We start from the raw sequence: 21292 nt of genomic DNA, 5'->3' as shown, positions 1-21292 counted from the left end.
CGCTTCGCCTCGCCTCGCCTGCAGCCGGCGCCTCGCCCGCCTTACCTCGCCCGCCTGGTCGCCGCCGCCGCCTCTTCCCGTGCGGCCGCCGGAAGTGACGCCAGCGCAGGCGCAGACGGCGCTGCCACGTGACCGTCACGCAGGGCGGAGACGAGGAGTGGAGACGGGTTGGGGTCAGTGGAGGACGGGGAGGTCCAGTACGACTGGCTATTGGAGGCTTGGGAGGACCTGGGACTGGGAACACAAGGGCAGGGGAGACCTGGGGAGGGGAATACGGGGGTGTGTGAAAGGGGGACTCGGGGACAAGGAACACGGCGGGGAGGACATGGGGAGACCTGGGAAAGGGAACGTGGCGCAGGGAGGGGGGCACAGGGGGACAATGGAGAGATACGGGAATGGGGAGAACCAGGGACATGAGAAGACCTGAGGACTGGAGGGACAGGGGACACGAAGGGGGTGGTGAGGAAGGATGGGGACATGGGATGGAGCACATAGGGAGACTGGGAGACATGAACATGGGGAGACAGGCTAGGGAGGCAGGGAGATGCCAGGTGAATGAGGGGAGGGCATGGAGTGGGTAGGGGTGGGAGGTCTAGGGAGAGAGCAGATGGGGGACACCAGAGGTGTGGAGACAAGGGGTGACTGGGAATGAAGGGGTTTCCAAGAGGCTCTGGCACCAGCCCTGTGCTGCCACGGAGCCCAGTAATCAGGCAATCACCACTGGCTTGGGGATGACATTTATTGAAAAAGTAAAAAGTGTCACGATAAAAAATTGACCTAGAGAAAAAGCCAGGCCGAAGACATAGGTATAGGGGCCATAGGTATATTGCGCCTGAGGATGAGAGGCTGGAGCCCAGGGCAGAGCAGTCTAGTCCACGCTGGCTCCCTTGAAGAGCTCCACCAGGTCCTTGAAGTCAGGGTCGATGAGGTCAGAGGGCAGGTCACCATCATCATTAGCTGCTTCTCTGTCTGCCCCCAGGGAAATGAGGTACCTGGGTGCAAAGGGCACCCTGGTTGAGGCATGCTCAGCCCTGCCCCAAGGCTGAGGGTGAGAGTCCTGGGGTCACCTGTTAGTTTTTCCTGGCAGGGTGAGGAGGAAGAAACCAGAGCCCTTGGCAGCTGTGTTGGTGTTTCCAGTTTGCTATAGCGCAGCAAAGGGTGAAAACGGTGCTAGAGCCCTTGGAGCTGTTGGCTGCACTGACAGGGCCAGCTTTTAGGGGGCTCACATCCTGGAGACCGGGTGAGGCTTACAGGGTTGGGGTGCAGCCTCTGCTCACCTGCTTTCCTGGCTCACCTGGCTATATCAGGGTACCCATCGCTGCAGGCAATGTGCAAGGGCGTCCAGCCTGTCTCATCACGCTGGTGAATGTCTGCTCCATATTTGACCAGCAGCTTCACGCACTCTAGGTTTCCAGAGAGCACAGCTTCGTGCAGAGCAGCCAGGCCTGGGCAGGGGTCAAGGCTGGAGTCGAACTGGCCTTCCCCTGCCACCCCACACACCCTTGGCCAGTTGCTCTGATTGTCTCACCTGAGGGGTGGATGGTATCCAGGGAGACCTTCCGAGTCCTGATGAAGCGCCCCACCTGTTCCAGGTCACCCTGGCGGATGTGGTCCAAGAAGAGGACATCATTAGGAAAGTGGACACTTCTATAGGACATCAGCCGCCGGCGCCGCTGCCGGGGACTGTAGCGGGAATAGCGCACAGTTTTGCTGGGCATCTTAGGGGGTGGGGGTGGGCTGCCCCTCTGGGGACCCTGCTGCGCTGAGGTGAGCAGTGAGCCAGCCAGGCCAGACCAGGTCAGTGTGCAGGCTCTTCTATCTGACCGAGACCTTGCTCCCAGCTTATATAGGCCTTGAGGAGCTATATAAAGCTGCGTGGTCATGCTTGCCGATGCAAAGGGCTGAAACCGAGCTGTTCCCTCCCTCCCTGCACACAGGATCATGTTTGGTGTCTCATCTTTCAGCCCACCTGTTGTCATGTCCGGCCAAAGGGGTCAGATCCTTCTTGGCCACCACTCCCAACCCCACAGCTAGACCTAGAAGGTGCCTCACAGAAGGCTGGAGGAGGACTAGGCTGGAGCCCTTGAGGAAGGCCGCAGTGTGGGGTCAAGGGCAAGGCAGGGGCCGAGGGTGTGAAGAGGGGACCTGCAGGTCGCTCGCCTCTACCTGCCTGTAGAGGTGAAGGGCTGCCTTTCCCTTGCCCTGTCCCCTTTCATTGGGCTTCTAGCCCCCTGGAGCAGCTTTCCCAGAACAGCCACCATTGCTGCGAAGGCAGGGACCTGGGCCAGTCCAATGTGGCCCCACTAAGTGCCTCCCCCTCCTCCGGATGTCCCCATATATACACCTGCACACATCTGCCCACCTCTTTCACCTGGTTCCAGGATCTGCAGACACATTGCTAAGGACACATGCTCATGCTGAAGGTGGCACCCATTCTGCACTGCAGAGATGGAGATTGTCCTGGGAATGTCCCCCTTCTGTCTCACCCAGCAGGATCCCATGCTAGCTGCCCTCACTTTTTTAGGGGGGATACTGGGAATCGAACTCTGGGCCTTCTGCTTGCCAGGCAGGCATACTGCCTTTACTTTTGCAGTAATCACAACTGAGGTCAGTCACACTGGTGCCTGAGAAAGGTTGATGGGTGGGCCAGAGGAGCCCAGGAACAGGGCAGTGGGGTTGGGGGCAGTCCTATGGGGCCCCTGCAGTGCTGCCCAGTGGCCCTGAGACTTGCTGAGCTGTTCTGGCAGAGCACTACAGGTTGAAGATTCAAGTCTGTGTGACTGAGGCCTTGGCATGGGCAGGGCAGGTACCCCCAGGCTCAGGGAAGAGTTCATTTTAACTCTTTCCAACTCCTAGAGTTCTCTGTTGGCCTTGGGGCTCCATCTCCACATGGCTTGTACTGTGTCTGTGTCGAAATCTCTGTTTATGAGGACACCAATCTTAAGAGGACTTGGTCTGTTTCAGTATCACTTTATCTTAATGAGATACCAGCAATGGGCCCTATATTGGAGTAAGATCACATCTGGAGGTATTGAGGAATAAATAGGAAATTAAGGGGACAAAGCTCAATTCACTGCCCTGGCAAGATGCTCCATATGGTTGTTGGAGGCCTCAATGAGCTCAGAAGTCAGATTGGCTGGCTGCTTCTCCAGAGTGGGAGAAGAGGCCTGGTGGTGAGTGGCAGGTTGCACACTGGTCTCTGGCCAAGAAGACCAAATCAAGGGTATCAGCTGGGTGTGGTGGTGCACATGTGTAATCCCAGCACTCAAGAGACTGAGGTGGGAGGATCATTGCAAGTTCATAACCAGCCTGGGCTACAAAGTGAGCTCAAGACCAGCCTGAACTGCACAGCTAGACCCTGTCTCAAAAAGACAGAAAAAAAACCACGCCAGGCGTGGTGGCGCACACCTGTAATCCCAGCACTCAGGAGGCTGAGGCAGGAGGATTGTTGCGAGTTTGAGACCAGCCTGGGCTACAAAGTGAGGTCAAGGCCAGCTTGAACTGCATAGTAAGACCCTGTCTCGGAAAGACCAAAAAATAAAATAAAATTTTAAAAAAGTCTTGCTGGATAAAGCCACCTCAAGCACCTTGTCCGGGACCAGTAAGACAGCCCCTTCCAGCAGTGACCAGGCCTCAGCTGCTTAGGGCTGGGGAAGCGCATCAGGCTATCCTGTGTGGGGATGCAAAGCAGGAGCTTCTGGCCAGTCCTGCTAACGAGAGCAAGAATGTGCAGGATTGCGGGTGGTGGTGGTGCATGTCTATAATCCCAGCACTCGGGAGGCTGAGGCAAGAGGATTGTTAGGAGTTTGAGACAAGCTTAGGCTACAAAGTGAGTTCAAGGCGAGCCTGAACTACAGAGTGAGACCCTGTCTCAAAAAGACCAAAAGAAAAAAAGAGTGTGCAGAATTATGGCTGTGGACTTTTGGTTTGGATCAAAGCTACCAGATCTGCTGAAAGGAATTTGCTTGACTTTTGTCCCATAGGACACTGGGACTCTTTCTGGAGCATCTCACCTCTGGCACTTCCCAGAGGAGCCAGCTGTGAGTGGCCCACACCTCTAGACCTTGGGACAAAATGGGTATTTCTACAGCTTTGTCTGGGATTCTTCTCAGGATAAGATTTCTTTGAGACAGGAGCTTGCTATGTAGTCCAGGCTGACCTCGAACACATGATAGTCTTCTTTCCTCAGCCTCCCTGAGTGCTGGGATTTCAGGCATATGCCACAATGCCTGGCACTTAGGAGCAACTTTTTTTTTCTTTTTCTTTTTTTTTTTTTTTGGTACCAGGAATCAAACTCGGGACCTTGTGCTTGGCAGGCAGGCCCTTGTGCTGCTGAGCTATATCCCCAGCCCTTTTCTTGTCATTTTGGAGACACGGTCTCGCTATGCAGTTCAGGCTGGGCTTGAGCTCACTTTGTAGCCGAGGCTAGTCTCAAACTCCCAACGATCCTGCTGCCTGAGCCTCTTGAGTCCTGGGATTACAGGCATGCACCACCACACCTGGCTCAACTTTTATTTATTTATTATTGAGGCACAGTCTCACTGTATAACGCCCCCCACCCCTGACTCATGGTCATTCTTATGCCTCAGCCTCTCAAATGCTGGAATTACAGATGTGTGACACCATGCCCAGCAGGATCAACTTTTGAAGTGACCTGGCATGGTTTGTGGTGGGAGGGGTACTGGGGAATAAACCCAAGGTCTTCTACATCCCCAGCCCTGTTTTACATTTTTATTTTGACACAGGGTCTAAGTTGCTAAATTGTCCAGACTGAATTTAAAACTCCAATCTTCCTGCCTCAGCTTCCCAGAGTGCTGGGATTACAGGCCTGCTTGGTCTGCATGATTCTAAATTGCTACTTTTTGGAGAACAAACCGAAACATTTATTTAAAAGAGTTACCTTCTATTAAGAAGTCCAATGAATGCCACCAGCAGTGCCCTGCATGACGTACAAAGCTCAGGGACTTCCCAGTACTTGAGAGGTTGAGGTAGGATTGCTGTGAGTTCAAGACCAGCCTGCACTACATAGTGAGTTCAAGGCCAGCCTGGACTACATTGCGAGATCCTGTGTCAAAAAACAAACAAAAAGCCCAGGGGCTGTGAAGAAAGTTGGACCAGCCCAGGAAGCACAGGGAGGCTCTGAGCCCAGGTGACCCCTTGGGTGATGCCTAGGCCTGGATCTGCTGTTTTAGAATCCAATCTAGTGGCTTCCTGCCTCCTATAGAGAGATTGGAAAGGCCCGGCTGTTAAGCTGTCACTGCCTCCTCCAGAGCCTTCATAGTGGCCCTGCTAATCCACCAGGCCAGTCAGAGCTCTTGGCCACCTCCACTTGGCCTCCCATCACAGCCATGCTGGAAATGTGCTCATCAGTTGCCTCTGCAAAACGAGAAAGGTATCAGTGACTCATGCGCCTCGAAGGAGTACATCACATGATGGTGGCTGCTTGTTCCCAGCTTCCTACCCAGAGGTCCCCACACAGCTCGTCAGTAGGATCACTCAGAGCTCCAGCTCCAGCCCCTCTCAACTGTAACTGGAAGTGGCTTCCTTTTCTTCTCCCTCCAGGCCTCCATGTCTTCCTCTGCCAGGGCCACAGCCCCTGGTGCCAGCTCAATTTGGGGGACAAAAGCCAACATCCTCGCACCCGACTTCTAATTGCTCGTGCCCCATTGTGCTGGCAGGACAACATCCCCTGACACACTGAGGCCCCTGGAGCTGAACAAGCTCAGGCGGCAAGCAAGGGAAGGCAGGTGCACCAGGACACTGGGTTCCTGGGCCTCACTGGAGCTGCCCAAGGGGATGATGACACGTCTCCATCACCTACTGCCCTGCAGGGCCTGGATCAGAAATGGGGGCAGCCCTGGTCTGAAGGCTCATTGGGTAGGACAAGGGCAGGGAAAGGTTGGGGATGAGGGAAATGCCCCCCTTCCTGCCCTGGGCAGAGACCTATACAGAACCATGTATCTGGTGAGTCCTGCAGCCTGGCCCTGTGGCCAGGTGTGGCCTAGGCTGCATTGATGCCCTCCAGTGCCACTTCAGGAGGTGGGAACCCAGAACCTGTGGTCTGGGTGTTGATGCTCTGACCACGTCCGCACTCCTCCAGGCACATAGTGGAGTGGGGAGCAGGGCAAGGCCAGGCTCAGAAATCTGTAGCAAAATAAATAAAACCTGTAGCACAGGGTAAGGATTCAGGTTGGGGAAACCAACTCAGTACTTTTCTGTCAGCTATGAGGAAGCTGAGGCTCTTCAAGTCAGATTACATTTCTAAAACCAGGAAACAGGGCTGGGGTTTGGAATGCTTGTGTATGTGTGAGACCTTGGGTTCCATTCCCAGTACTGCAAAACGGAACAAAACAAAATCAGTAAATGTCCCACTTCAACACCAGAGCTTTTTTCTTTTTAGTGCTAGACTTGAACTCAGGGGCTGGGCATCCTACACTGCCAGCCCAAGGTTTTTTTTTTTGGTTGAGATTGTCTCCCTATGTAACTCAGGCTGGCCTTTAATTTACAGCAATCCTCCTGCGTCAAAGGGCTGGGATTAAAGCCACACAGCACCACACTCAGCCTACGGTTCTTATTTCTATCAAAATTGCATGCATGGACTACATGCATGGACACTTGTTCATTTTACCTCTCAAAATGGGACTCACCCCAGTTCTCTAGACCACTGCAGTAAGGACAGCAGGACTGCTAGCTGCCAGCCCTCATCTGCCCCCAGTAGCTGCATACAGGGCAGGCCCTGTGCTGTCAGGGACCTGATGGGTAGCCGCTTCTACGTTTGTCATATTTCAATTGAGAGTTCTCAAAAATAGAACTCCACCAAAACTGGCTATACCTCTTTGGGTCAGAAATCCCACCCAGCTCTGTGGCTTGAAGAAGTCATAAGCAGAGGCAACAACAGGTAGTAAAATTTCACCTTTATTTGGCCAATGTGTTCAATTCCAAGGCTGTGGTGGAAATGCCTTAAGGATGGTCAACATCTGATCTGGCGCCCACATCCTTGGCCATCTCCTAGCCTGAGAATCAGGGTGCTGGTCCCCAGAGCAGACCAATGGCTGTACTGGACAAGGATCCAGGGACACAGGGCAGTGTGCCCCATGGCAGGCAGGACAGTGGGCTGGAAGAGGTGGGGAAGAGGGAGCTATCCAGGGCCCTGTCCTGGGCCTCCTAGTTGGCTACCACAGTCCCATCCTTCAAATGCAGGGGGCTACCCTGACTGTATCTGAAGTCTCTGTTTAACCAAAAAATGCAAGAGCCATGCTCATCCTGGCCACACTGGCACACAGTAAATGGGGAGAGTGGCTGTGTCCAGCCTGGATCCATCCCTCCCAACAGGTACAGGAGACTCCAGGGAGGCCTGGCCAAGGCAGAACAAATACCCTGACATTGAAAAGCATCTCAAAGTCCCACAGATGGAATTGTTTTTAAGGGACAGTATAAATCTCTCTAATCGGAAAGAGACATTACCAGTGTGAAATCCCAAACATTTTAGCAAGCACTTGGGACAAAAACCATGTACAAAAAAGTACATCACAATTTTAAAAAAGTAGCCCAGCAAGATGGACTGGCTCGGAGATAAATCCCTTTCCAAAAATTGAAAAGCAAAAGGAAGAAACGGGTCTGAGTTTCCATGTGTTAGGACACGCGAGGCTGCAGGAGGGCTCCCTGGCTCTCCAGTGGTTCCCTCCTCAGGTGAGGTTGGCTGAGGTGTCAGGCTGCTGCCCTGGTCCGTTCCCAATCACAGTTCATCTTTCACAGCTTTCTGATCGTCATCTTCCTCCATATCTGGCTCTTCAGCTTCTTCCAGGTCCAGGTCCTGGGTGTAGGAAAAAAGAGACAGGTCTACCCAAGCAGCCTTCTCAGCCCCTCACACCTGCCTACTTCTCTCTACCACACAGACACTTCCTCCACTCCTTGCCTCCCATGTCACCAACACCAACTGCCACTCTCACCACATTCTTCTTTTTATTTTTTGGTCTTTTGTCTTTTCTTCCAATACCAGGAATTGAACTCATGACCTTACGCTTGCCAGGTAGGCACTTTGCCGCTGAGCTAAATCCCCAGCCCCTCACCACATTCTTCTGACCTGTCCTCCTGTCCTCTAGGCCGATGCTGGCAAACCTATGGCACTTGTGGTGCACCTTGCTGTTCGTTATCATTGAAAGCTCTGAAAGGTTCACTTGCCTAGGGTAACCACTACCACCAATAGTACTGGCAACGCACTGACCTGGGCAGGACTAAGGACTGGGACCCAGCCTGGACAGTGACAGTGAGAAGTCTTATCAGCAGAACAGACATGGAATTTAGCCACAGGCTGGATGATAGATTACATGTCTGCAGGGACATGAGGATTCTGGGACATGTCTGAGACTTCCAGAGCAAAGTCTGGCTTTTTATAGTTCAGCAGCACAAGTGCCTGCCTGGCAAGCACCAGGTCCTAAGTTTGATTCCCAGCACCAAAAAAAAAAAAAAAAGAAAAAGAAAAAAAAAAAGTCTGGCTTGCTGGGCATGATAGCGCACACCTGTAATCCCAGCGCTCAGGAGGCTGAGGCAGGAGGATCGTTGTGAGTTCAAGACCAGCCTGAGCTACAAAGTTAAGCTCAAGGCCAGCCTGAACTGCACAGTGAGACCCTGTCTCTAAAAGACAAATGAAAAAAGTCTGGCTTTTATTTATTTACTTGAGTACCGGAAATAGTACTCAGGACCTTGCACTTGCCAGGCAGCTGCTTGTGCCGCTGAACTATATCCCCGGGTCTGGGTTTTATTTGTTTGTTTGTTTGTTTTCTGGTACCAGGAATCGATCTCCTGACCTTGCACTTGCCAGGCAGCTGCTTGTGCCGCTGAACTATATCCCCGGGTCTGGGTTTTATTTGTTTGTTTGTTTGTTTTCTGGTACCAGGAATCGATCTCCTGACCTTGCGCTTGCCAGGCAGGTGCTGTGCTGCTGAGCTAAATCCCCAGCCCCAGGTCTGGCTTTTAAAGATACCTTACACTATATGTGGTGGCACACTCCTGTAATCCCACACTCTGGACACAGAAGGATCACAAATTTGAGCCTAGCCCTGGCAATTTAGATACTCAGACTGAGTCTCAAAATAAAAAAAGGGCTAGTGGGGGCTGGGGATATAACTCAGCAGCACAGCACCTGCCTGGCAAGCATGAAGTCATGAGTTCAATTCCCAGTATCCAAAAAAAAAAAAAAAAAGGCTAGGGATATAGCTCAACACAAAGGTCCTGGGTTACTCCCCCAACCAAGATGCCTTCAAAATCCCTCCCTTGAAAAGCACTGCTGGGGAGTCCGGGTCGGGTAGAGCATCTGGAGCACTTCCCAGGCCACACGGGCCCTAATGCACACCTGCACCCACCATGGCCCAGTCCCCAAGGCAGAAGCCCAAGTTAATGCCTCAGAAGGACCAGGGCTGTGCCCAGAAGCCAGGGTGGGGCCTGCAAGAAGACACTCACATCGTCATCCCCTGCCCCCTCCTGGCCACCGCTCTCCAAGAACTTCTTAAAACCTTCTAGCGTCCGCTCTCCGTTGTAATCAATGACCTGTGGGAAACAACTGGTGAGGGCATGCAATTGGGGAGCAGCGTCCCTCCCTGCAGTGCATCCTCAGTCCCTCCTGCGTGGTCCCCCCAGTCCTGGGGAGACAGTGACCCCTGAGCTCGTCTGCAGAGCCCTGGCAGGAAGGCACACCGTTCTGTCTGCACTGGCCGGGAAGAACTTCAGGGTGGGGAAGCTGTGCACTTTGACGGCCTCCACTTCATTGGCTGTCGAGTCCATCTTGGCAATGACGATATTCTCGTGGTCCTTGTAGGTTTCTCCCAGCTTATCCCAGATGGGGGCCAGCTGCTTGCAGTGACCACACCACGGCGCATCTGGGAAGAAAGCAGCGCTGAGGCTCCCTCCCGGACGCCTGCACTGAGCTCCTCATTCTGCTGCCGCCCCAGTGAAGCAGTCACCTTGGAAGCTGGGGACACTCTACTCACAGAATTCCACAAAGACATTCTTTTTCTCATCAAAAGCAACCTCTTCGAAGTTCTTCCCCACCAGCACTTTGACAGCCTGCTTGTCCCAGTCTTCAGGCAACTCCTGGCTCATCAGGTGGGGCTGAAGGGCAGATAGACAGACATAGTGAGGGCTCCACTCACACACCCTAGCCCTGGTGCAGCTGCAGCACACACTGTCCTCTGGAAGCCAGCACAGCTTACAGTGCCAGGAGCCTGGTGAGGTTGGCCCAAGGAGAGGTCAGATGGTGCTTCGTAAGCTGAGGCTACCTTGGTGCACAACTAGGCTAGCAGCACAACCTCTGTGAGGCTCCCAAAGGTGAGTGCTAGGAACAGGGATGTTACACTGTCTTGGGGCCTCTGTGTTCAGCCCTTAAGACTGAGGAAAAAGCTACAGGAAGCCAGAGACAGTGAAGCCAGAGTCTCAGGGGTAGATGATCTGCTCTACAAGGTGAGCCACATCTGGCCCAAGCCAGGCCTAACTACGCACCTTGATCTTGCCCTCCAGAAAGTGCTGGCAAAACTCTGTGATCTTCTCAGCAGTCAGCTCGTCTGACTCAGGTTTGTACTTGGTCATCTCCTCCTCTAGGGTGATGAGCCGCACAGCTGGGCATTCCTCCTTCTTCAGCCCGAAGAACTCGAGGATGCGTTGGTTGTCAGTGTGGTCACTATCGATGAAGATAAACAGGATCTTGGGGGAGAAAAGGCACACTGAGACAGGGCTGGGACAGCTCCTACTAGCAAGCAGGCCTGGGGCTCTGGGGCTGCCCAGCCAGAGCAGAGGTTGGCCCGGTAGATGCCCCAGTGCTAAGACTCCAAGGGACAGTAACAGGGTTCAAGGTCTCTCACGTGCACAGTGCAGGCCCACATGGTAGGATGCCCACCTTGCCCTTGAAGCCCTCTGCTGCTTTCTTGAAGTTGCTTAGTTTGCTGTCATAGTCAGACACACTCTTGGGCAGGAAGAGCAGAATATGAGTCTTGATTTCACCCCCAAAAATCTTCGGGGCTGTCTATGTTACAAAGAGAAGTTTCCATGTCAGAGCCACAAATGAAGCCTTGACAGAATAGTCCCAGTGGCCCCAAGTCCACCAGACACCTGGATGACAGTATGGTGGGGTTCAGGAGAGCCATACCTGCTCAGTGAACTCAATGACCAGGGGGAGCTGGTTGTGCTTGATAAAGTCCAGCAACTTCTCTTTGGTGACCTCCCCCTCAAAGTTGTTTCGGCCTTCATCAAACTGTGGGCAGAAAGGGTGTCATGAGCAAGCCCTGCAGGACAGGGCCCAGGCTGTCCAGGAACCTTGTCCTGCCACGGGATGTACTCGTTACCTTACAGTCTAGACTGGCTTCAGCCACCACCCTGCAGCCACCACCAAGTGCAGAAGGTTTCCTGTCCACAGCCCAGGCCCAGTGGCTCCTGGTCTGCCACCTACCCCAAAGGCAGGAGTCATAGGCATGCTTGGCTTCTGCTCCTGCCCACTTTTCTACAAAGCCCCACCAGCCAGGGCATGCAGAGGCACCACAGGGACCACCTGCTCTACAGGCGTGTGCAAAGTAGAGGCCAGCGCAGACCAAGGCATCCATTACAGGTGACGGCAACTCTGCTGACATGCCTGAGAGCCTTGGTCAGGCCTTATGTGCATCACTTTTCCCATCTCCAAGCTCCTGAAACAGCAGTCTGACACACAGCTCACTCTCACACTCGGGCCTGATCCTCTCAGGGCACTTGTAGGATGGCACCTGCACAAAAAGCTGCTTTGACAATCAACCTACTGGGGTCCAGCCTCACTCTCAAAATTGCTGAGACACATACACACACAAGCTGACATTTAGAGCCACACTCACAAGTGCCAGCACCTGAAGCCACAAAGTAGAGCACAGCTATCTGGGGATGGCAGCAAGAGAGGCTGAACAGGGCCAGAACCCAGCATGGCCTCAGCTCAGGAGGGATGGACACAGCAGGTCCTGACACAGAAAGGTGGTTCCTGCACCTCAGACTTCTCAGGTGGGAGTGCCAGGTAAGTGCTCATTGCTCCCTTGGAACTTCTACAAAGGTACTAGGAGCCAGCCATGGTGGCACATGCTTTTAATCCCAGCACTCAGGAGGCTGAGGCAGGAGAACTGTTGTGAGTTGAGACCAGCCTGGGCTACAAAGTGAGGTCAAGGCCGGCCTGAACTGCATAGCGAGACCCTGTCTCAAAAGGACAAAAAAGGGGCCTATGAAAGAAACTGCAGCTGGGCATGGTGGCGCTCACTTGAAATTCCAGCATTTGGGAGGAGGCTGAGGCAAGACCCTGTCTCAAAATTAAAAAAAAAAAAAAAAAAAAAAAAGACTGGGGATACAGCTTGGTAATGTAGTGCCCCTGGGATTAATTCCTAGTAACATAATGTATATTACGTACTAAGTATAGACACAAGTTTTCATTCCTAGAAGTTTTTTCTTCATTACTGGGGATTTTAAATTCAGGGCCTTTGCACTGAGCTACATCCCCAACCCTTTTTTAAGTTCTGAGACAAGGTCTCCCTAAGTTTCCCAGGCTGGGCTTGAATTTGCAGTCCTCCTGCCTTGAGCTCCCAAGTGCTGGAATCACACCTGGCTCCTGATTGCTTACTGCAGCTGGCTGGATGGATCTGTGGATATGGAAGGCTAACTGTACTCTTCTTATCAGCCATGTCCCGTTCTGGTTCCCCGAGGTAATGAGCAGGGCCGTTGGCTCAGTTTGAGGGTATACCTCCATGGTGGCCACTTATGGCTGCCACAGCAGGGTATATCCAGGAGAGGCCTGTGCCAGTCGGCCCCTCTAACTCAACCATGGAATTGTGGTGCTAAAGTTAGGCTGAGCCCTGGGCTGTGAGCTGTTCCCCTTTCGGTCCACTCCTCACCCAAACCCAGAGGATTCCAGGCCCACTCTACCTTCCCAAACAAGCAAATGTGGAGTAGGAAAACAAGGACAGGAGACCCAATGAGAGAATCATTTGGAAAATGCTAGTGGAGGCCTTGTTCAGCAGGGGCCCAGGCCCACTCTCCCTGGTTATGATTCTATTTTTTGTGTGTTTTTTCCAGTACTGGGAATTGAACTCAGGACCTCGTGCTTGCCAGGCAGGCGCTATGCTGCTGAGATAAATCCCCAGCCCCTCCTGGCTATGATTCTAAACCAATCTTTCATGCCCCTTACTCTGCAAAGTGATGCTCTGCTCCACCATAGGGCCAGGCATCATCCGCATAAGCTCACGAGCTCCAGCCAAGCACTAATTTCCCTATAACATGGCCACGTGGACTTGCTCTGTCTACCTCGGTAAATCCAGCTCCCACTTAGTGAGGGACAGTGGTAGCAAGCATGACCACTGTGGCTCTGCCCTTGGATAGCAGCCCTGCCAGGTCATGGTAGCAGCAGTCATGAACAGGCCTGACTCTGAAGGCTGGTAGAGAAGGCATGGCCTCACATTTATTCCTAAGTCCCAAAAGAAAAGAAAGTAAAGTCAGTGTAAGAATAAAGACACAGGACCTGCCTATAATCCCAGCACAAGGGAGGTTGAGGCAGGAGGATTGCTAGGAGTTAAAGGCCAGCCTGAAATGCATAGTGAAACCCTGTCTCAAAAAAAAGGAAAAAAAAAAGAAAAGAAAAGAAAAACAAAAAACAAAAAACGAAGAACAACCCCACAAGACTATTTGCTCTGAAACCAATGGCCCTACCATGTGACAGTAGTCCCACTCTCCTGGTCATCCCCACCACCTGTCATCCCCCAGGGAAGAAGGCAGAAGCAGCCACAGCCAGCCTGCCTGGCCCCAACAGGGAAGCATCTGGTGCTGCCAGGCTGTTCAGGACAGCTCCCGGGCAGACAGAAGACCCAGCCCATTCAGCAAAAGTGGATTTAACACCCTAAAGGAAGGGGACAGGCAGAGTGAATCAATGGATAAAGAAGAGTCTAGTACAGCAGCAGCTCAAACTCCTCTGACTTCAAACATGTCCCCTACTTGCCCCCACAGCAGCCTTGCTCTTATAATCAGATGCCTAAAGTGCCCTGTAAGAGCCACTGCTGACCAGCACCAGACACAAGGGCAGTGCCCAGCCCTGAGTGGACATCACAGAATTGAAGCAGGGAAAAAAAAAGAAAAAAAAAAAAATCACATACAGAAGCGTTGAGTGGTAGTGCGCGCACCTACAGTCCCAGCTACTTGGGAGGCTGAGGAGGGGGCATTGTTTGAGTCTAGAGGAGGAGACCAGCCACATACCAACAGCCTGAACAGATGACCTGTCACATACTTCATTCTTTGAAGGCAAGAACAAGAAATGATCCTTCTAAGATCTAAGGACACACAATGGCTGAAACCAGCCCTCCAGCATTAAGATGACCACCAAGGCACAGAGCAGCCTATGGACTGGACTGAACTGGAGGGGCCTTTGCAGGTTTCCACATAGAGAACTTCTCTCAGAACCCCAACTTTAGGAGACTTGGGACTTTCTAACACCCTGAAGGTGTTAGAAAGTTGATGCACCTCTGCTGCATCAACTCCACGCCAACGCTTCCGTTTTCTAGTCAAGCGTTACATCCAGTCAAAATTCCTTGGGCAGCTCCACAATCCTTCCCCTTCAGGTACCACCATGAGAGCTGCTGCTGAGAAGGAGGGCCAGGTGGCTGGAGCCCTTCTGAGGAAGGGATCAGAATAATGGCCAGGCCAGGACATAGGACAGCCACAGAACTCTTCCCCGCTTAGCCAGGTGTCAGCCCTCACTCTACAGTGCTAATTCATCCCTCACCTCGGAGCCACTTGGCCCTCAGCCTGTGCAGCCACTTCTGAGGTGCAACACATCCACATCTCAGCCTCAACAGACAGCCTCCCCCGCACTCTCAGTGCTTTGCTCGGAACCTTCCTGCCTCTGCAACGGACCAGGTCAGCGCCCCCAAGGACCTATCCCCAGCCCAAGGACACTGCCCTGCTCCAGATCGCCAAGTCCTTCCTTGTACACCTTGCCACCTAGATGGCAAGAGTCCATGAGCGCTTTATCCAGGTACAGCAGTGTCTAGGACGATGGCCCTCAGCCCCTGCTGATCCACATAAAAGCCATGAAACCCACAGGCTGTACGGGCAACAGAAATGCACAGCCCAACATGTCCCCTTAATAGGGAAGCAGTTAAGATACCCAGCTTCCAAAGAGGAAGGACTTGGCAAGGTCAGCAGTTTTCAAGGTGGGAGGCACAGGAGGTATGGCTCTGATGTTAGGAAACACCCACCCTGAGGCTACCATGCCAGAGCTACTGTCTGGAGCAAGGAAAAAGTTCTGGGAACAGACAGAAGTGCTCACATGCCCCTGTGAAAGTTTTTTTTTTTTTGGGGGGGGGGGATACCAGGAATCAAACTCAGGACCTTGTGCTTGCCAGGCAGGCCCCTGTGCCACTGAGTTATATCCCCGGCCCCCTCACTTTTTTTTTCCCCCTGTGAAAGTTAAGTAATGCCACCAAACAGGACACTTCACCATGAATTCAAGGCCAGCCTGGCCACCACAGTGAGTTCAAGGGCAGCCTGAACCACATAAGGAATCTCTGTCTCAAACCTGCCCCCCAGGGGTTAGGGATATAGCTCAGTGGCACAGCACCTTCCCGGCAAGAGTGAGGTCCTGAGTTCAATGCCCGATACACCCCTCCCCAAAAAGAGACTCAAACCTGCCCCCCAAATGATTACGATGACCAACACTGTTATGTATCCTAGCAAAAACAAACAGCTAATGCTTTTTGAAAACAAAAAGCTAATGCAAGAGCTGGACGTGGTGATGCACACCTGTAATCCCAGCACTCTCAAAGGCTAAGGCACAAAGACTGCAAGTTTGAGTCCAGCCTGGGCAACTTAGCAATTTAGCAAGACTCTATATCAAAATAAAAAGCAGCAGCCGGGCATGGTGGCGCATGCCTATAGTCCCAGCACTCAGGAGGCTGAGGCAGGAGGATCACTGTGAGTTCGAGACCAGCCTGGGCTACAAAGTGAACTCAAGACCAGCCTGAACTGCATAGTGAGACCCTGTCTCAAAACAACAACAACAAAAAAAAAACAAATAGGGGCTGGGGATTTAGCTCAGTGGCACAGCACCTGCCTGGCAAGCGCAAGGGCGTGAGTTCAAATCCTGGTACCGGAAAAAAAATAAAAAGAAGCTTAAGAAACAAAACTTGTGTGCTCCAAGTTCAGAAATCCACTGTGGAGCTGGGAATTTAGCTCAGCGGCACAGTGCCTGCCTGGCAAGCACAAGGTCATGAGTTCAATTCCCGGTACTGGAAAAAAACAAAAAAGCAAAACAGAAATCCACTGTGTGAGTGGCTCTCACCAAGCACGACTTTGTGAAGTCCATCACAGGGACCCTGACAAACATGATACCAGCCCAAAGCCTGGGTCCCCTGAAGATAAGGAAAGCAATACACCCCATACACCTCCCCACCCCCTGCTGATGGGGCAGCTGAACTGCCATGACCGCTCACCTTTTTAAAAAGAACTACCCCATCTTTGTCAAGCTGGTATTTGGAGAACACATTACTATTGGATGTGATTCCGAAAGGTATGTCATCAATGGCTTCTGCTACCAGTAAGAATTCCTTGGCAAAGTCTGACTCCACATCCTGGAAGAGGAAGGGAAACCAGAGGTAGCCACACACCCCAGCACTGAGAAGCCCCACCCTGGATGGCAGCAGGGCAGGCCCTGCAGTGCCCAGGCTGCAGATACCCCCACCTAAGCAATAACAACAAAACAGGGACGTTCCAATGCTCTACCTTGAAGAAGCCGATAACAGCCACCTCACTGGACTCCACCAGGGACTCAGCAGCTGTACCATCTGACAGGGTGGTAGCAGCAGGGCCAGTGCGCTTCTTCAGCCAGTTCACAATGTCGTCAGCTTCTCTGCCAGCTGCACCTCAGACAGATGCAAGTTCTACAGTCAGACAATGTGCTGTATTTCCCTGCCTGCAACTCTCAGCTGCACACTGCTCCGTGGGCTAAGGACCCCAGCACACACTAAGATACTTTCCCCACAGGCAGCCTGGAGATTGGCTATTGGCTCCCACTCTAATACAGGAGGCTGCAGCTGAGCTTGGAGGAGGAAGAGCTTGGTGTGGTGGCACATGCCTGTGATCTCAGCTACACTACTCGGGAGTCTCAGGAAGGCAGAGTTGGAGTTCCAAGTCAGTTCAGGCAACTTTGCAAGAGCATACCTTGAAATCTAAGAAAGGAGGCCAAGTATAGTGGCACACGCCTGTAATCCCAGCATTTGGGAGGCTGAGGCAGGAGGATTGTTGCAAATTCAAGACCAGCCTGGGCTACAAAGTGAGCTCAAAGCCAGGCTGAACTGCATAGCGAGACTTTGTCTCAAAAAGACAAAAAAAAAAAAAACCACGAAAAAACTAACAAAGGGCTAGGGGTCTGGATCAGTGGTATAGAGCTTGTCTAGCAGCATGCAGGAAGCCCTGGATTCAAACCTAGAGCTACAAAAAGTGTGGGGGGAGCTGGGCGTGGTGGCGCATGCCTGTAATCCCAGCACTCAGGAGGCTGAGGCAGGAGGATTGTTGCGAGTTCGAGGCCAGCCTGGGCTACAAAGTGAGCTCAAGGCCAGCTTGAACTGCACAGCAAAACCCTGTCTCAAAAAGAAAAAAAAAAAAAAAGTGTGTGTGGGGGGTCCATACCAGTTCTGCCACCCTAACTCTGCCTGACACCCCAAGCAGGCCAGGGCCTGCCCTACCATTTCCTAGACCAACAGAAAGCAAGGAAAGATGGCGCAGGTGGATGATACCCACAAGGGTAGGGGGTCGGGGAGAAGCCTGCTTCCTCCAGAGGTGGAGCCTAGTGAAACCATTCTTTCCTCCCCTCCTGACGCGTGACTACCTGGGCCAATCTCAGAAGGGAGGCCCAACCCAAGTTCACCATGGAGAACCACAGTAACTGTAGACAAGGTACTTCTCATTCTTTTTGATTGTTTTTGTCTTTTTAAGACAGGGTCTTGCTATGCAGTTCAGGCTGGCCTTTAGTTCACATTGCAGCACAGGCTGGTCTTGAACTCACAACGATCCTGCCTCAGCCTCCCAAATGCTGGGATTACAGGTATGTGCTACCATGCCTGGCTACATCTCATTCTATGTGAACACATGTAAAAACTGCAGATTGCAGACAACCTAGAAAGGCAACCAGATCAGGACAAAAGCTGCTCACGGGGACTCATCTGCCAGCACTGGGCTGGGCTGGTTACAGACTGCCAAGCACATGGGTCTGACAGGTATTCTAGGGAACTGGTTTAGAGACAGAGAAGTCCTCTTCTGGCACCAGTAACTGCTTCAGTCATAATAGGGCCCAACCTCCATGGAAACTGCTTTAGAGGTGACTTAGGATTTCGGGTCTGCCACTGAAGGCTTCAATCTTGTCACTACCTGTGAAGGGCTTTCCCTACAGAGCAGCCCAATGAGAAATCACGAGTCCCAGGGGCACTGGCATACATCTGCAGTCCCCAATACTCAGGAGGCCAAGGGAAGAAGATTCCAAGTTTGAGGCCAGCCTAGGAAACTTATTAGAGTGAGACTTTCTCAAAACTAAAACCAAACTGGGTGTGGTGACACCATGGCTGTAATCCCAGCACTCAGGAGGCTGAGATAGGAAGATTGCCATGAGTTAAAGGCCAGTCTGGACTACACACAAAGACTTTGTCTTAAAAAAAAAAAAAAAGAAAGAAAGAAAGAAATGATACAAGTGTTTGACTTAGTGGATGGCACACTACATTCCATAGTTCACAAGTGTCAGCCAGATAGATATTTAGGCTTGGTGTGAATGCTCAAATACTGCACACCTGTAAACCCATAACAGGAGAGGCTGAGGCAGGAGGATTGTCACAAGGCAAGTCTGAACTACATAGTGAGTTCAAGGTCAGCCTGAACTACATAGCAACATCTTGTCTACCCTGTCTCAAAATCCAAACCACAACAAAAAAGGAAAGCCAACAAAAAATCCAGCTGAGAATGCTGTTTCCTCCAGGCCTGTGAAAGTGGGCCCCTACCTGTTGGATACACTACTGGCTGAGCCTTCAGTTGGGTTAGCTTCAGAGGCCTGCAGGCAAATCCCTTTGCCAAGACAATTAAAGGGCAATACTGCAGTCACACCTGTATACTCCTTGGGAGAGGCAGTGTCTCCATTCTTAAAAAACTTGATTGTGGGGTAGCCACGGACGCCATACTGCTGGGCCAGATCAGACTCTTCGGTGGCATCTACCTTTGCCAGCCGGATCTCAGAACCTTCTGCTTTCAGCTTCCCAGCTGCTTTGGCATATTCTGGTGCCAATGCTTTGCAGTGGCCACACCAAGGGGCATCTGGAAAAGAAATCAAGTGAGACACTGAAGAGCAGCCCCCCTAGCCAGGTGTGGTGACACACGCCTGCAATCTCAGCACTTCAGAGACTGAGGCAGGAGGATCCTTTTGAGTTCAAGACCAGCCTGGGCTACAAAGTGAGGTCAAGACCAGCCTGCACTGCTGAGGCAGGGCCTGTCTCAAAAACAAAACAAAAACACCAACACCAAAAAAACCCAAGAGCAGCCCCTGATCCAGTTCCAAGGCTTCCCTTTTTTTCTCCTTCACAAAAATCTTATCTGTGCACAAGATACCCGCTCTTAAGAACTAAGCTGGGCTAAAAAAAAAAAAAAAAAAAGAACTAAGCTGGGCTGATAGATGGCACCCTTAGGCAATATCAGGACAGAGGCCAGGAGTGATAAACCAACCCCCAACTCTAAAACCAACCTGATACTCTGCTGTCACCATCAGCACAGGAGACAAATCCTCTACCCAACATAACTTTGTACGACCTGCAAGTAAGCTAGGCTAGTGTGTCCCTAGGATTTCCCTTTAAGGATCCAGGGAAAGTTGAGACTAGTGCCCCCACCTCTTAACCCAGCAAATACGTTTTTTGTTTGTTTGTTTGTTTGTTTTTTTCTCAGTCTTTTTGAGACAGGGTCTCACTATGCAGTTCAGGCTGGTCTTGAGTTCACTTTGTAGCCCAGGCTGGTCTCAAGCTCACAATGATCCTCCTGCCTCAGCCTCCTGAGTGCTAGGATTACAGGCTTGCGCCACCACACCCGGCTCCAGCAAGTATGTTCTGTACATCCCTGCACACGTGCCCAGACACACCTCTAGCACTGTCCTTCGTAGTGTAGAAAAAGACAATCTGTGCTAGCAGCTGTGTTGGGCATGACTCCCACCCCAGAGAGAACTGGAACTCAAACACTTGTAAACATAATCAAAGGCTTCTGGTTCAGGATTGCTACAGCCTGGGAAAGATATGGCAGGTTAAAGGTGGTATGAACAAGGGCAGGGCGTTTCTGGGTCAGCCCCGATGAGTAACTAGTAGGGCCGGACTCCGGCTTTTTCTCCTATCTGCCGTTGCTAACAGAAGTCCACCCTGTTTCTCCTACGTTAACAGAGGGATCGTGCCATGTGGACGGCGGCCACAAAGGCACCCCTCTGGCTCGAAGCCCGCAGGCACACAGAGCCGGTCTACACAAGCAGGATGCCCCATGGGCTGACAGTAGGTGCGCGGTCGAGACTAAGCTCGAGCTGAGACAAGCCGACTTGACGGGGCCACCCGGGCCCATGGGCCTACGCGTCCAGCAGGAGCCCGTGGCGTGAGCAGACAGCGCTCGGCGGCGGGGCGGCGCCCGCCCGCCAGGCCCGCGGCGCACTCACAGAACTCCACCAGCAGGTACTTGTGCGCCGCCAGCGCCTCCGCGAAGTTGCTCTTCTTGAGCACGAGGACGTGGTCCTCCTCCTCGGGAGCGTCGGCGCCCACGCGGGCCGCCGCGGCCAGGGCCAGGCACAGCAGAGCGCGGCTCAGCATGTCGGACGTCTGCGGCGAGCAGGCAGCGCGGACACGGTACTCCAGCCGGAGCCGCCGGGACAGTAGAGGCGACGAGAGCGCGCGCCGGCCACGGCCTCGCCTTTATAAATCCTGAACCAGAGGGGAGGGAAGCGCGCTTGCCACCCGCCGCGCGCACGCGCCCTCTACGGCTCTCCTATTGGCCAGTGGCCTTCGGGTCCCGCCCCTATCACGCTCGGATTGGATACCCGCTCTAGGCTCTGCCCTGGAGTCGGAAACGCTACGAAGGCCTCCTCCCCCTCTCCCAGGATTGGTCGGGGCGCTCGCGCTCGCTCTCTTCTCTACCCCCTAAGTGGTGCCTGGAGGAGAACTTTCTCTCCCTCGACTTCTGACTGGTGGTTTCCTCCCACACCTTCCGCAGATCTGGAATGGCTAATGCTTTCGACTGCCCGTGCTCCGAG

The 21292-nt window shown here is 52.7% G+C and overlaps 2 protein-coding genes across 3 annotated transcripts; both read right to left on the bottom strand.

The window, feature by feature from the left end:
- Positions 1-721: 721 nt before the first annotated feature.
- On the bottom strand, positions 722-1836 carry Ppp1r27 (protein phosphatase 1, regulatory subunit 27). Of its 2 annotated transcripts, none has more exons than XM_005407254.2 (3): positions 1529-1836; positions 1295-1403; positions 722-992 (listed from the first exon to the last, which is right to left on the bottom strand). In XM_005407254.2, the coding sequence occupies exons 1-3, from the start codon at positions 1716-1718 to the stop codon at positions 869-871; spliced, it is 423 nt and encodes a 140-aa protein (XP_005407311.2). In that variant the 5' UTR covers positions 1719-1836; the 3' UTR covers positions 722-868. The 2 variants fall into 2 exon arrangements, with proteins under 2 accessions (XP_005407311.2, XP_005407310.2); XM_005407253.2 differs by having other exon boundaries at positions 1295-1445; positions 1529-1831.
- Positions 1837-6897: 5061 nt separating this feature from the next.
- P4hb (prolyl 4-hydroxylase, beta polypeptide) lies at positions 6898-20977 on the bottom strand. Its single transcript, XM_005407252.2, has 11 exons — positions 20702-20977; positions 19129-19335; positions 16762-16895; positions 16473-16610; positions 11138-11242; positions 10889-11014; positions 10495-10695; positions 9987-10107; positions 9694-9875; positions 9460-9546; positions 6898-7813 (listed from the first exon to the last, which is right to left on the bottom strand). The coding sequence occupies exons 1-11, from the start codon at positions 20850-20852 to the stop codon at positions 7736-7738; spliced, it is 1530 nt and encodes a 509-aa protein (XP_005407309.1). The 5' UTR covers positions 20853-20977; the 3' UTR covers positions 6898-7735.
- Positions 20978-21292: the final 315 nt, after the last annotated feature.

This window comes from Chinchilla lanigera, unplaced genomic scaffold (assembly GCF_000276665.1).
Source record: "Chinchilla lanigera isolate Chin_1 unplaced genomic scaffold, ChiLan1.0 scaffold00105, whole genome shotgun sequence".
NCBI classification, from domain to species: Eukaryota; Metazoa; Chordata; class Mammalia; order Rodentia; family Chinchillidae; genus Chinchilla; species Chinchilla lanigera.
The sequence above is the reverse complement of the archived record's forward strand: the minus strand, read 5'-3'. Positions and strand labels throughout refer to the sequence as shown.

Coding starts and splice junctions, on each gene's coding strand:
- Ppp1r27 (XM_005407253.2), bottom strand. CDS start 1,718: ATGCCCAGCAAAACTGTGCGCTATTCCCGCTACAGTCCCCGGCAGCGG. Junction 1,446..1,528: donor GGATACCATCCACCCCTCAG/GTGAGACAATCA, acceptor ACCCCTGCCCAG/GCCTGGCTGCTCTGCACGAA. Junction 993..1,294: donor GGGTACCCTGATATAGCCAG/GTGAGCCAGGAA, acceptor CTTTGCACCCAG/GTACCTCATTTCCCTGGGGG.
- P4hb (XM_005407252.2), bottom strand. CDS start 20,852: ATGCTGAGCCGCGCTCTGCTGTGCCTGGCCCTGGCCGCGGCGGCCCGC. Junction 9,876..9,986: donor GAATGTCTTTGTGGAATTCT/GTGAGTAGAGTG, acceptor CTTTCTTCCCAG/ATGCGCCGTGGTGTGGTCAC. Junction 9,547..9,693: donor CGGCCAGTGCAGACAGAACG/GTGTGCCTTCCT, acceptor TGTTTCCCACAG/GTCATTGATTACAACGGAGA.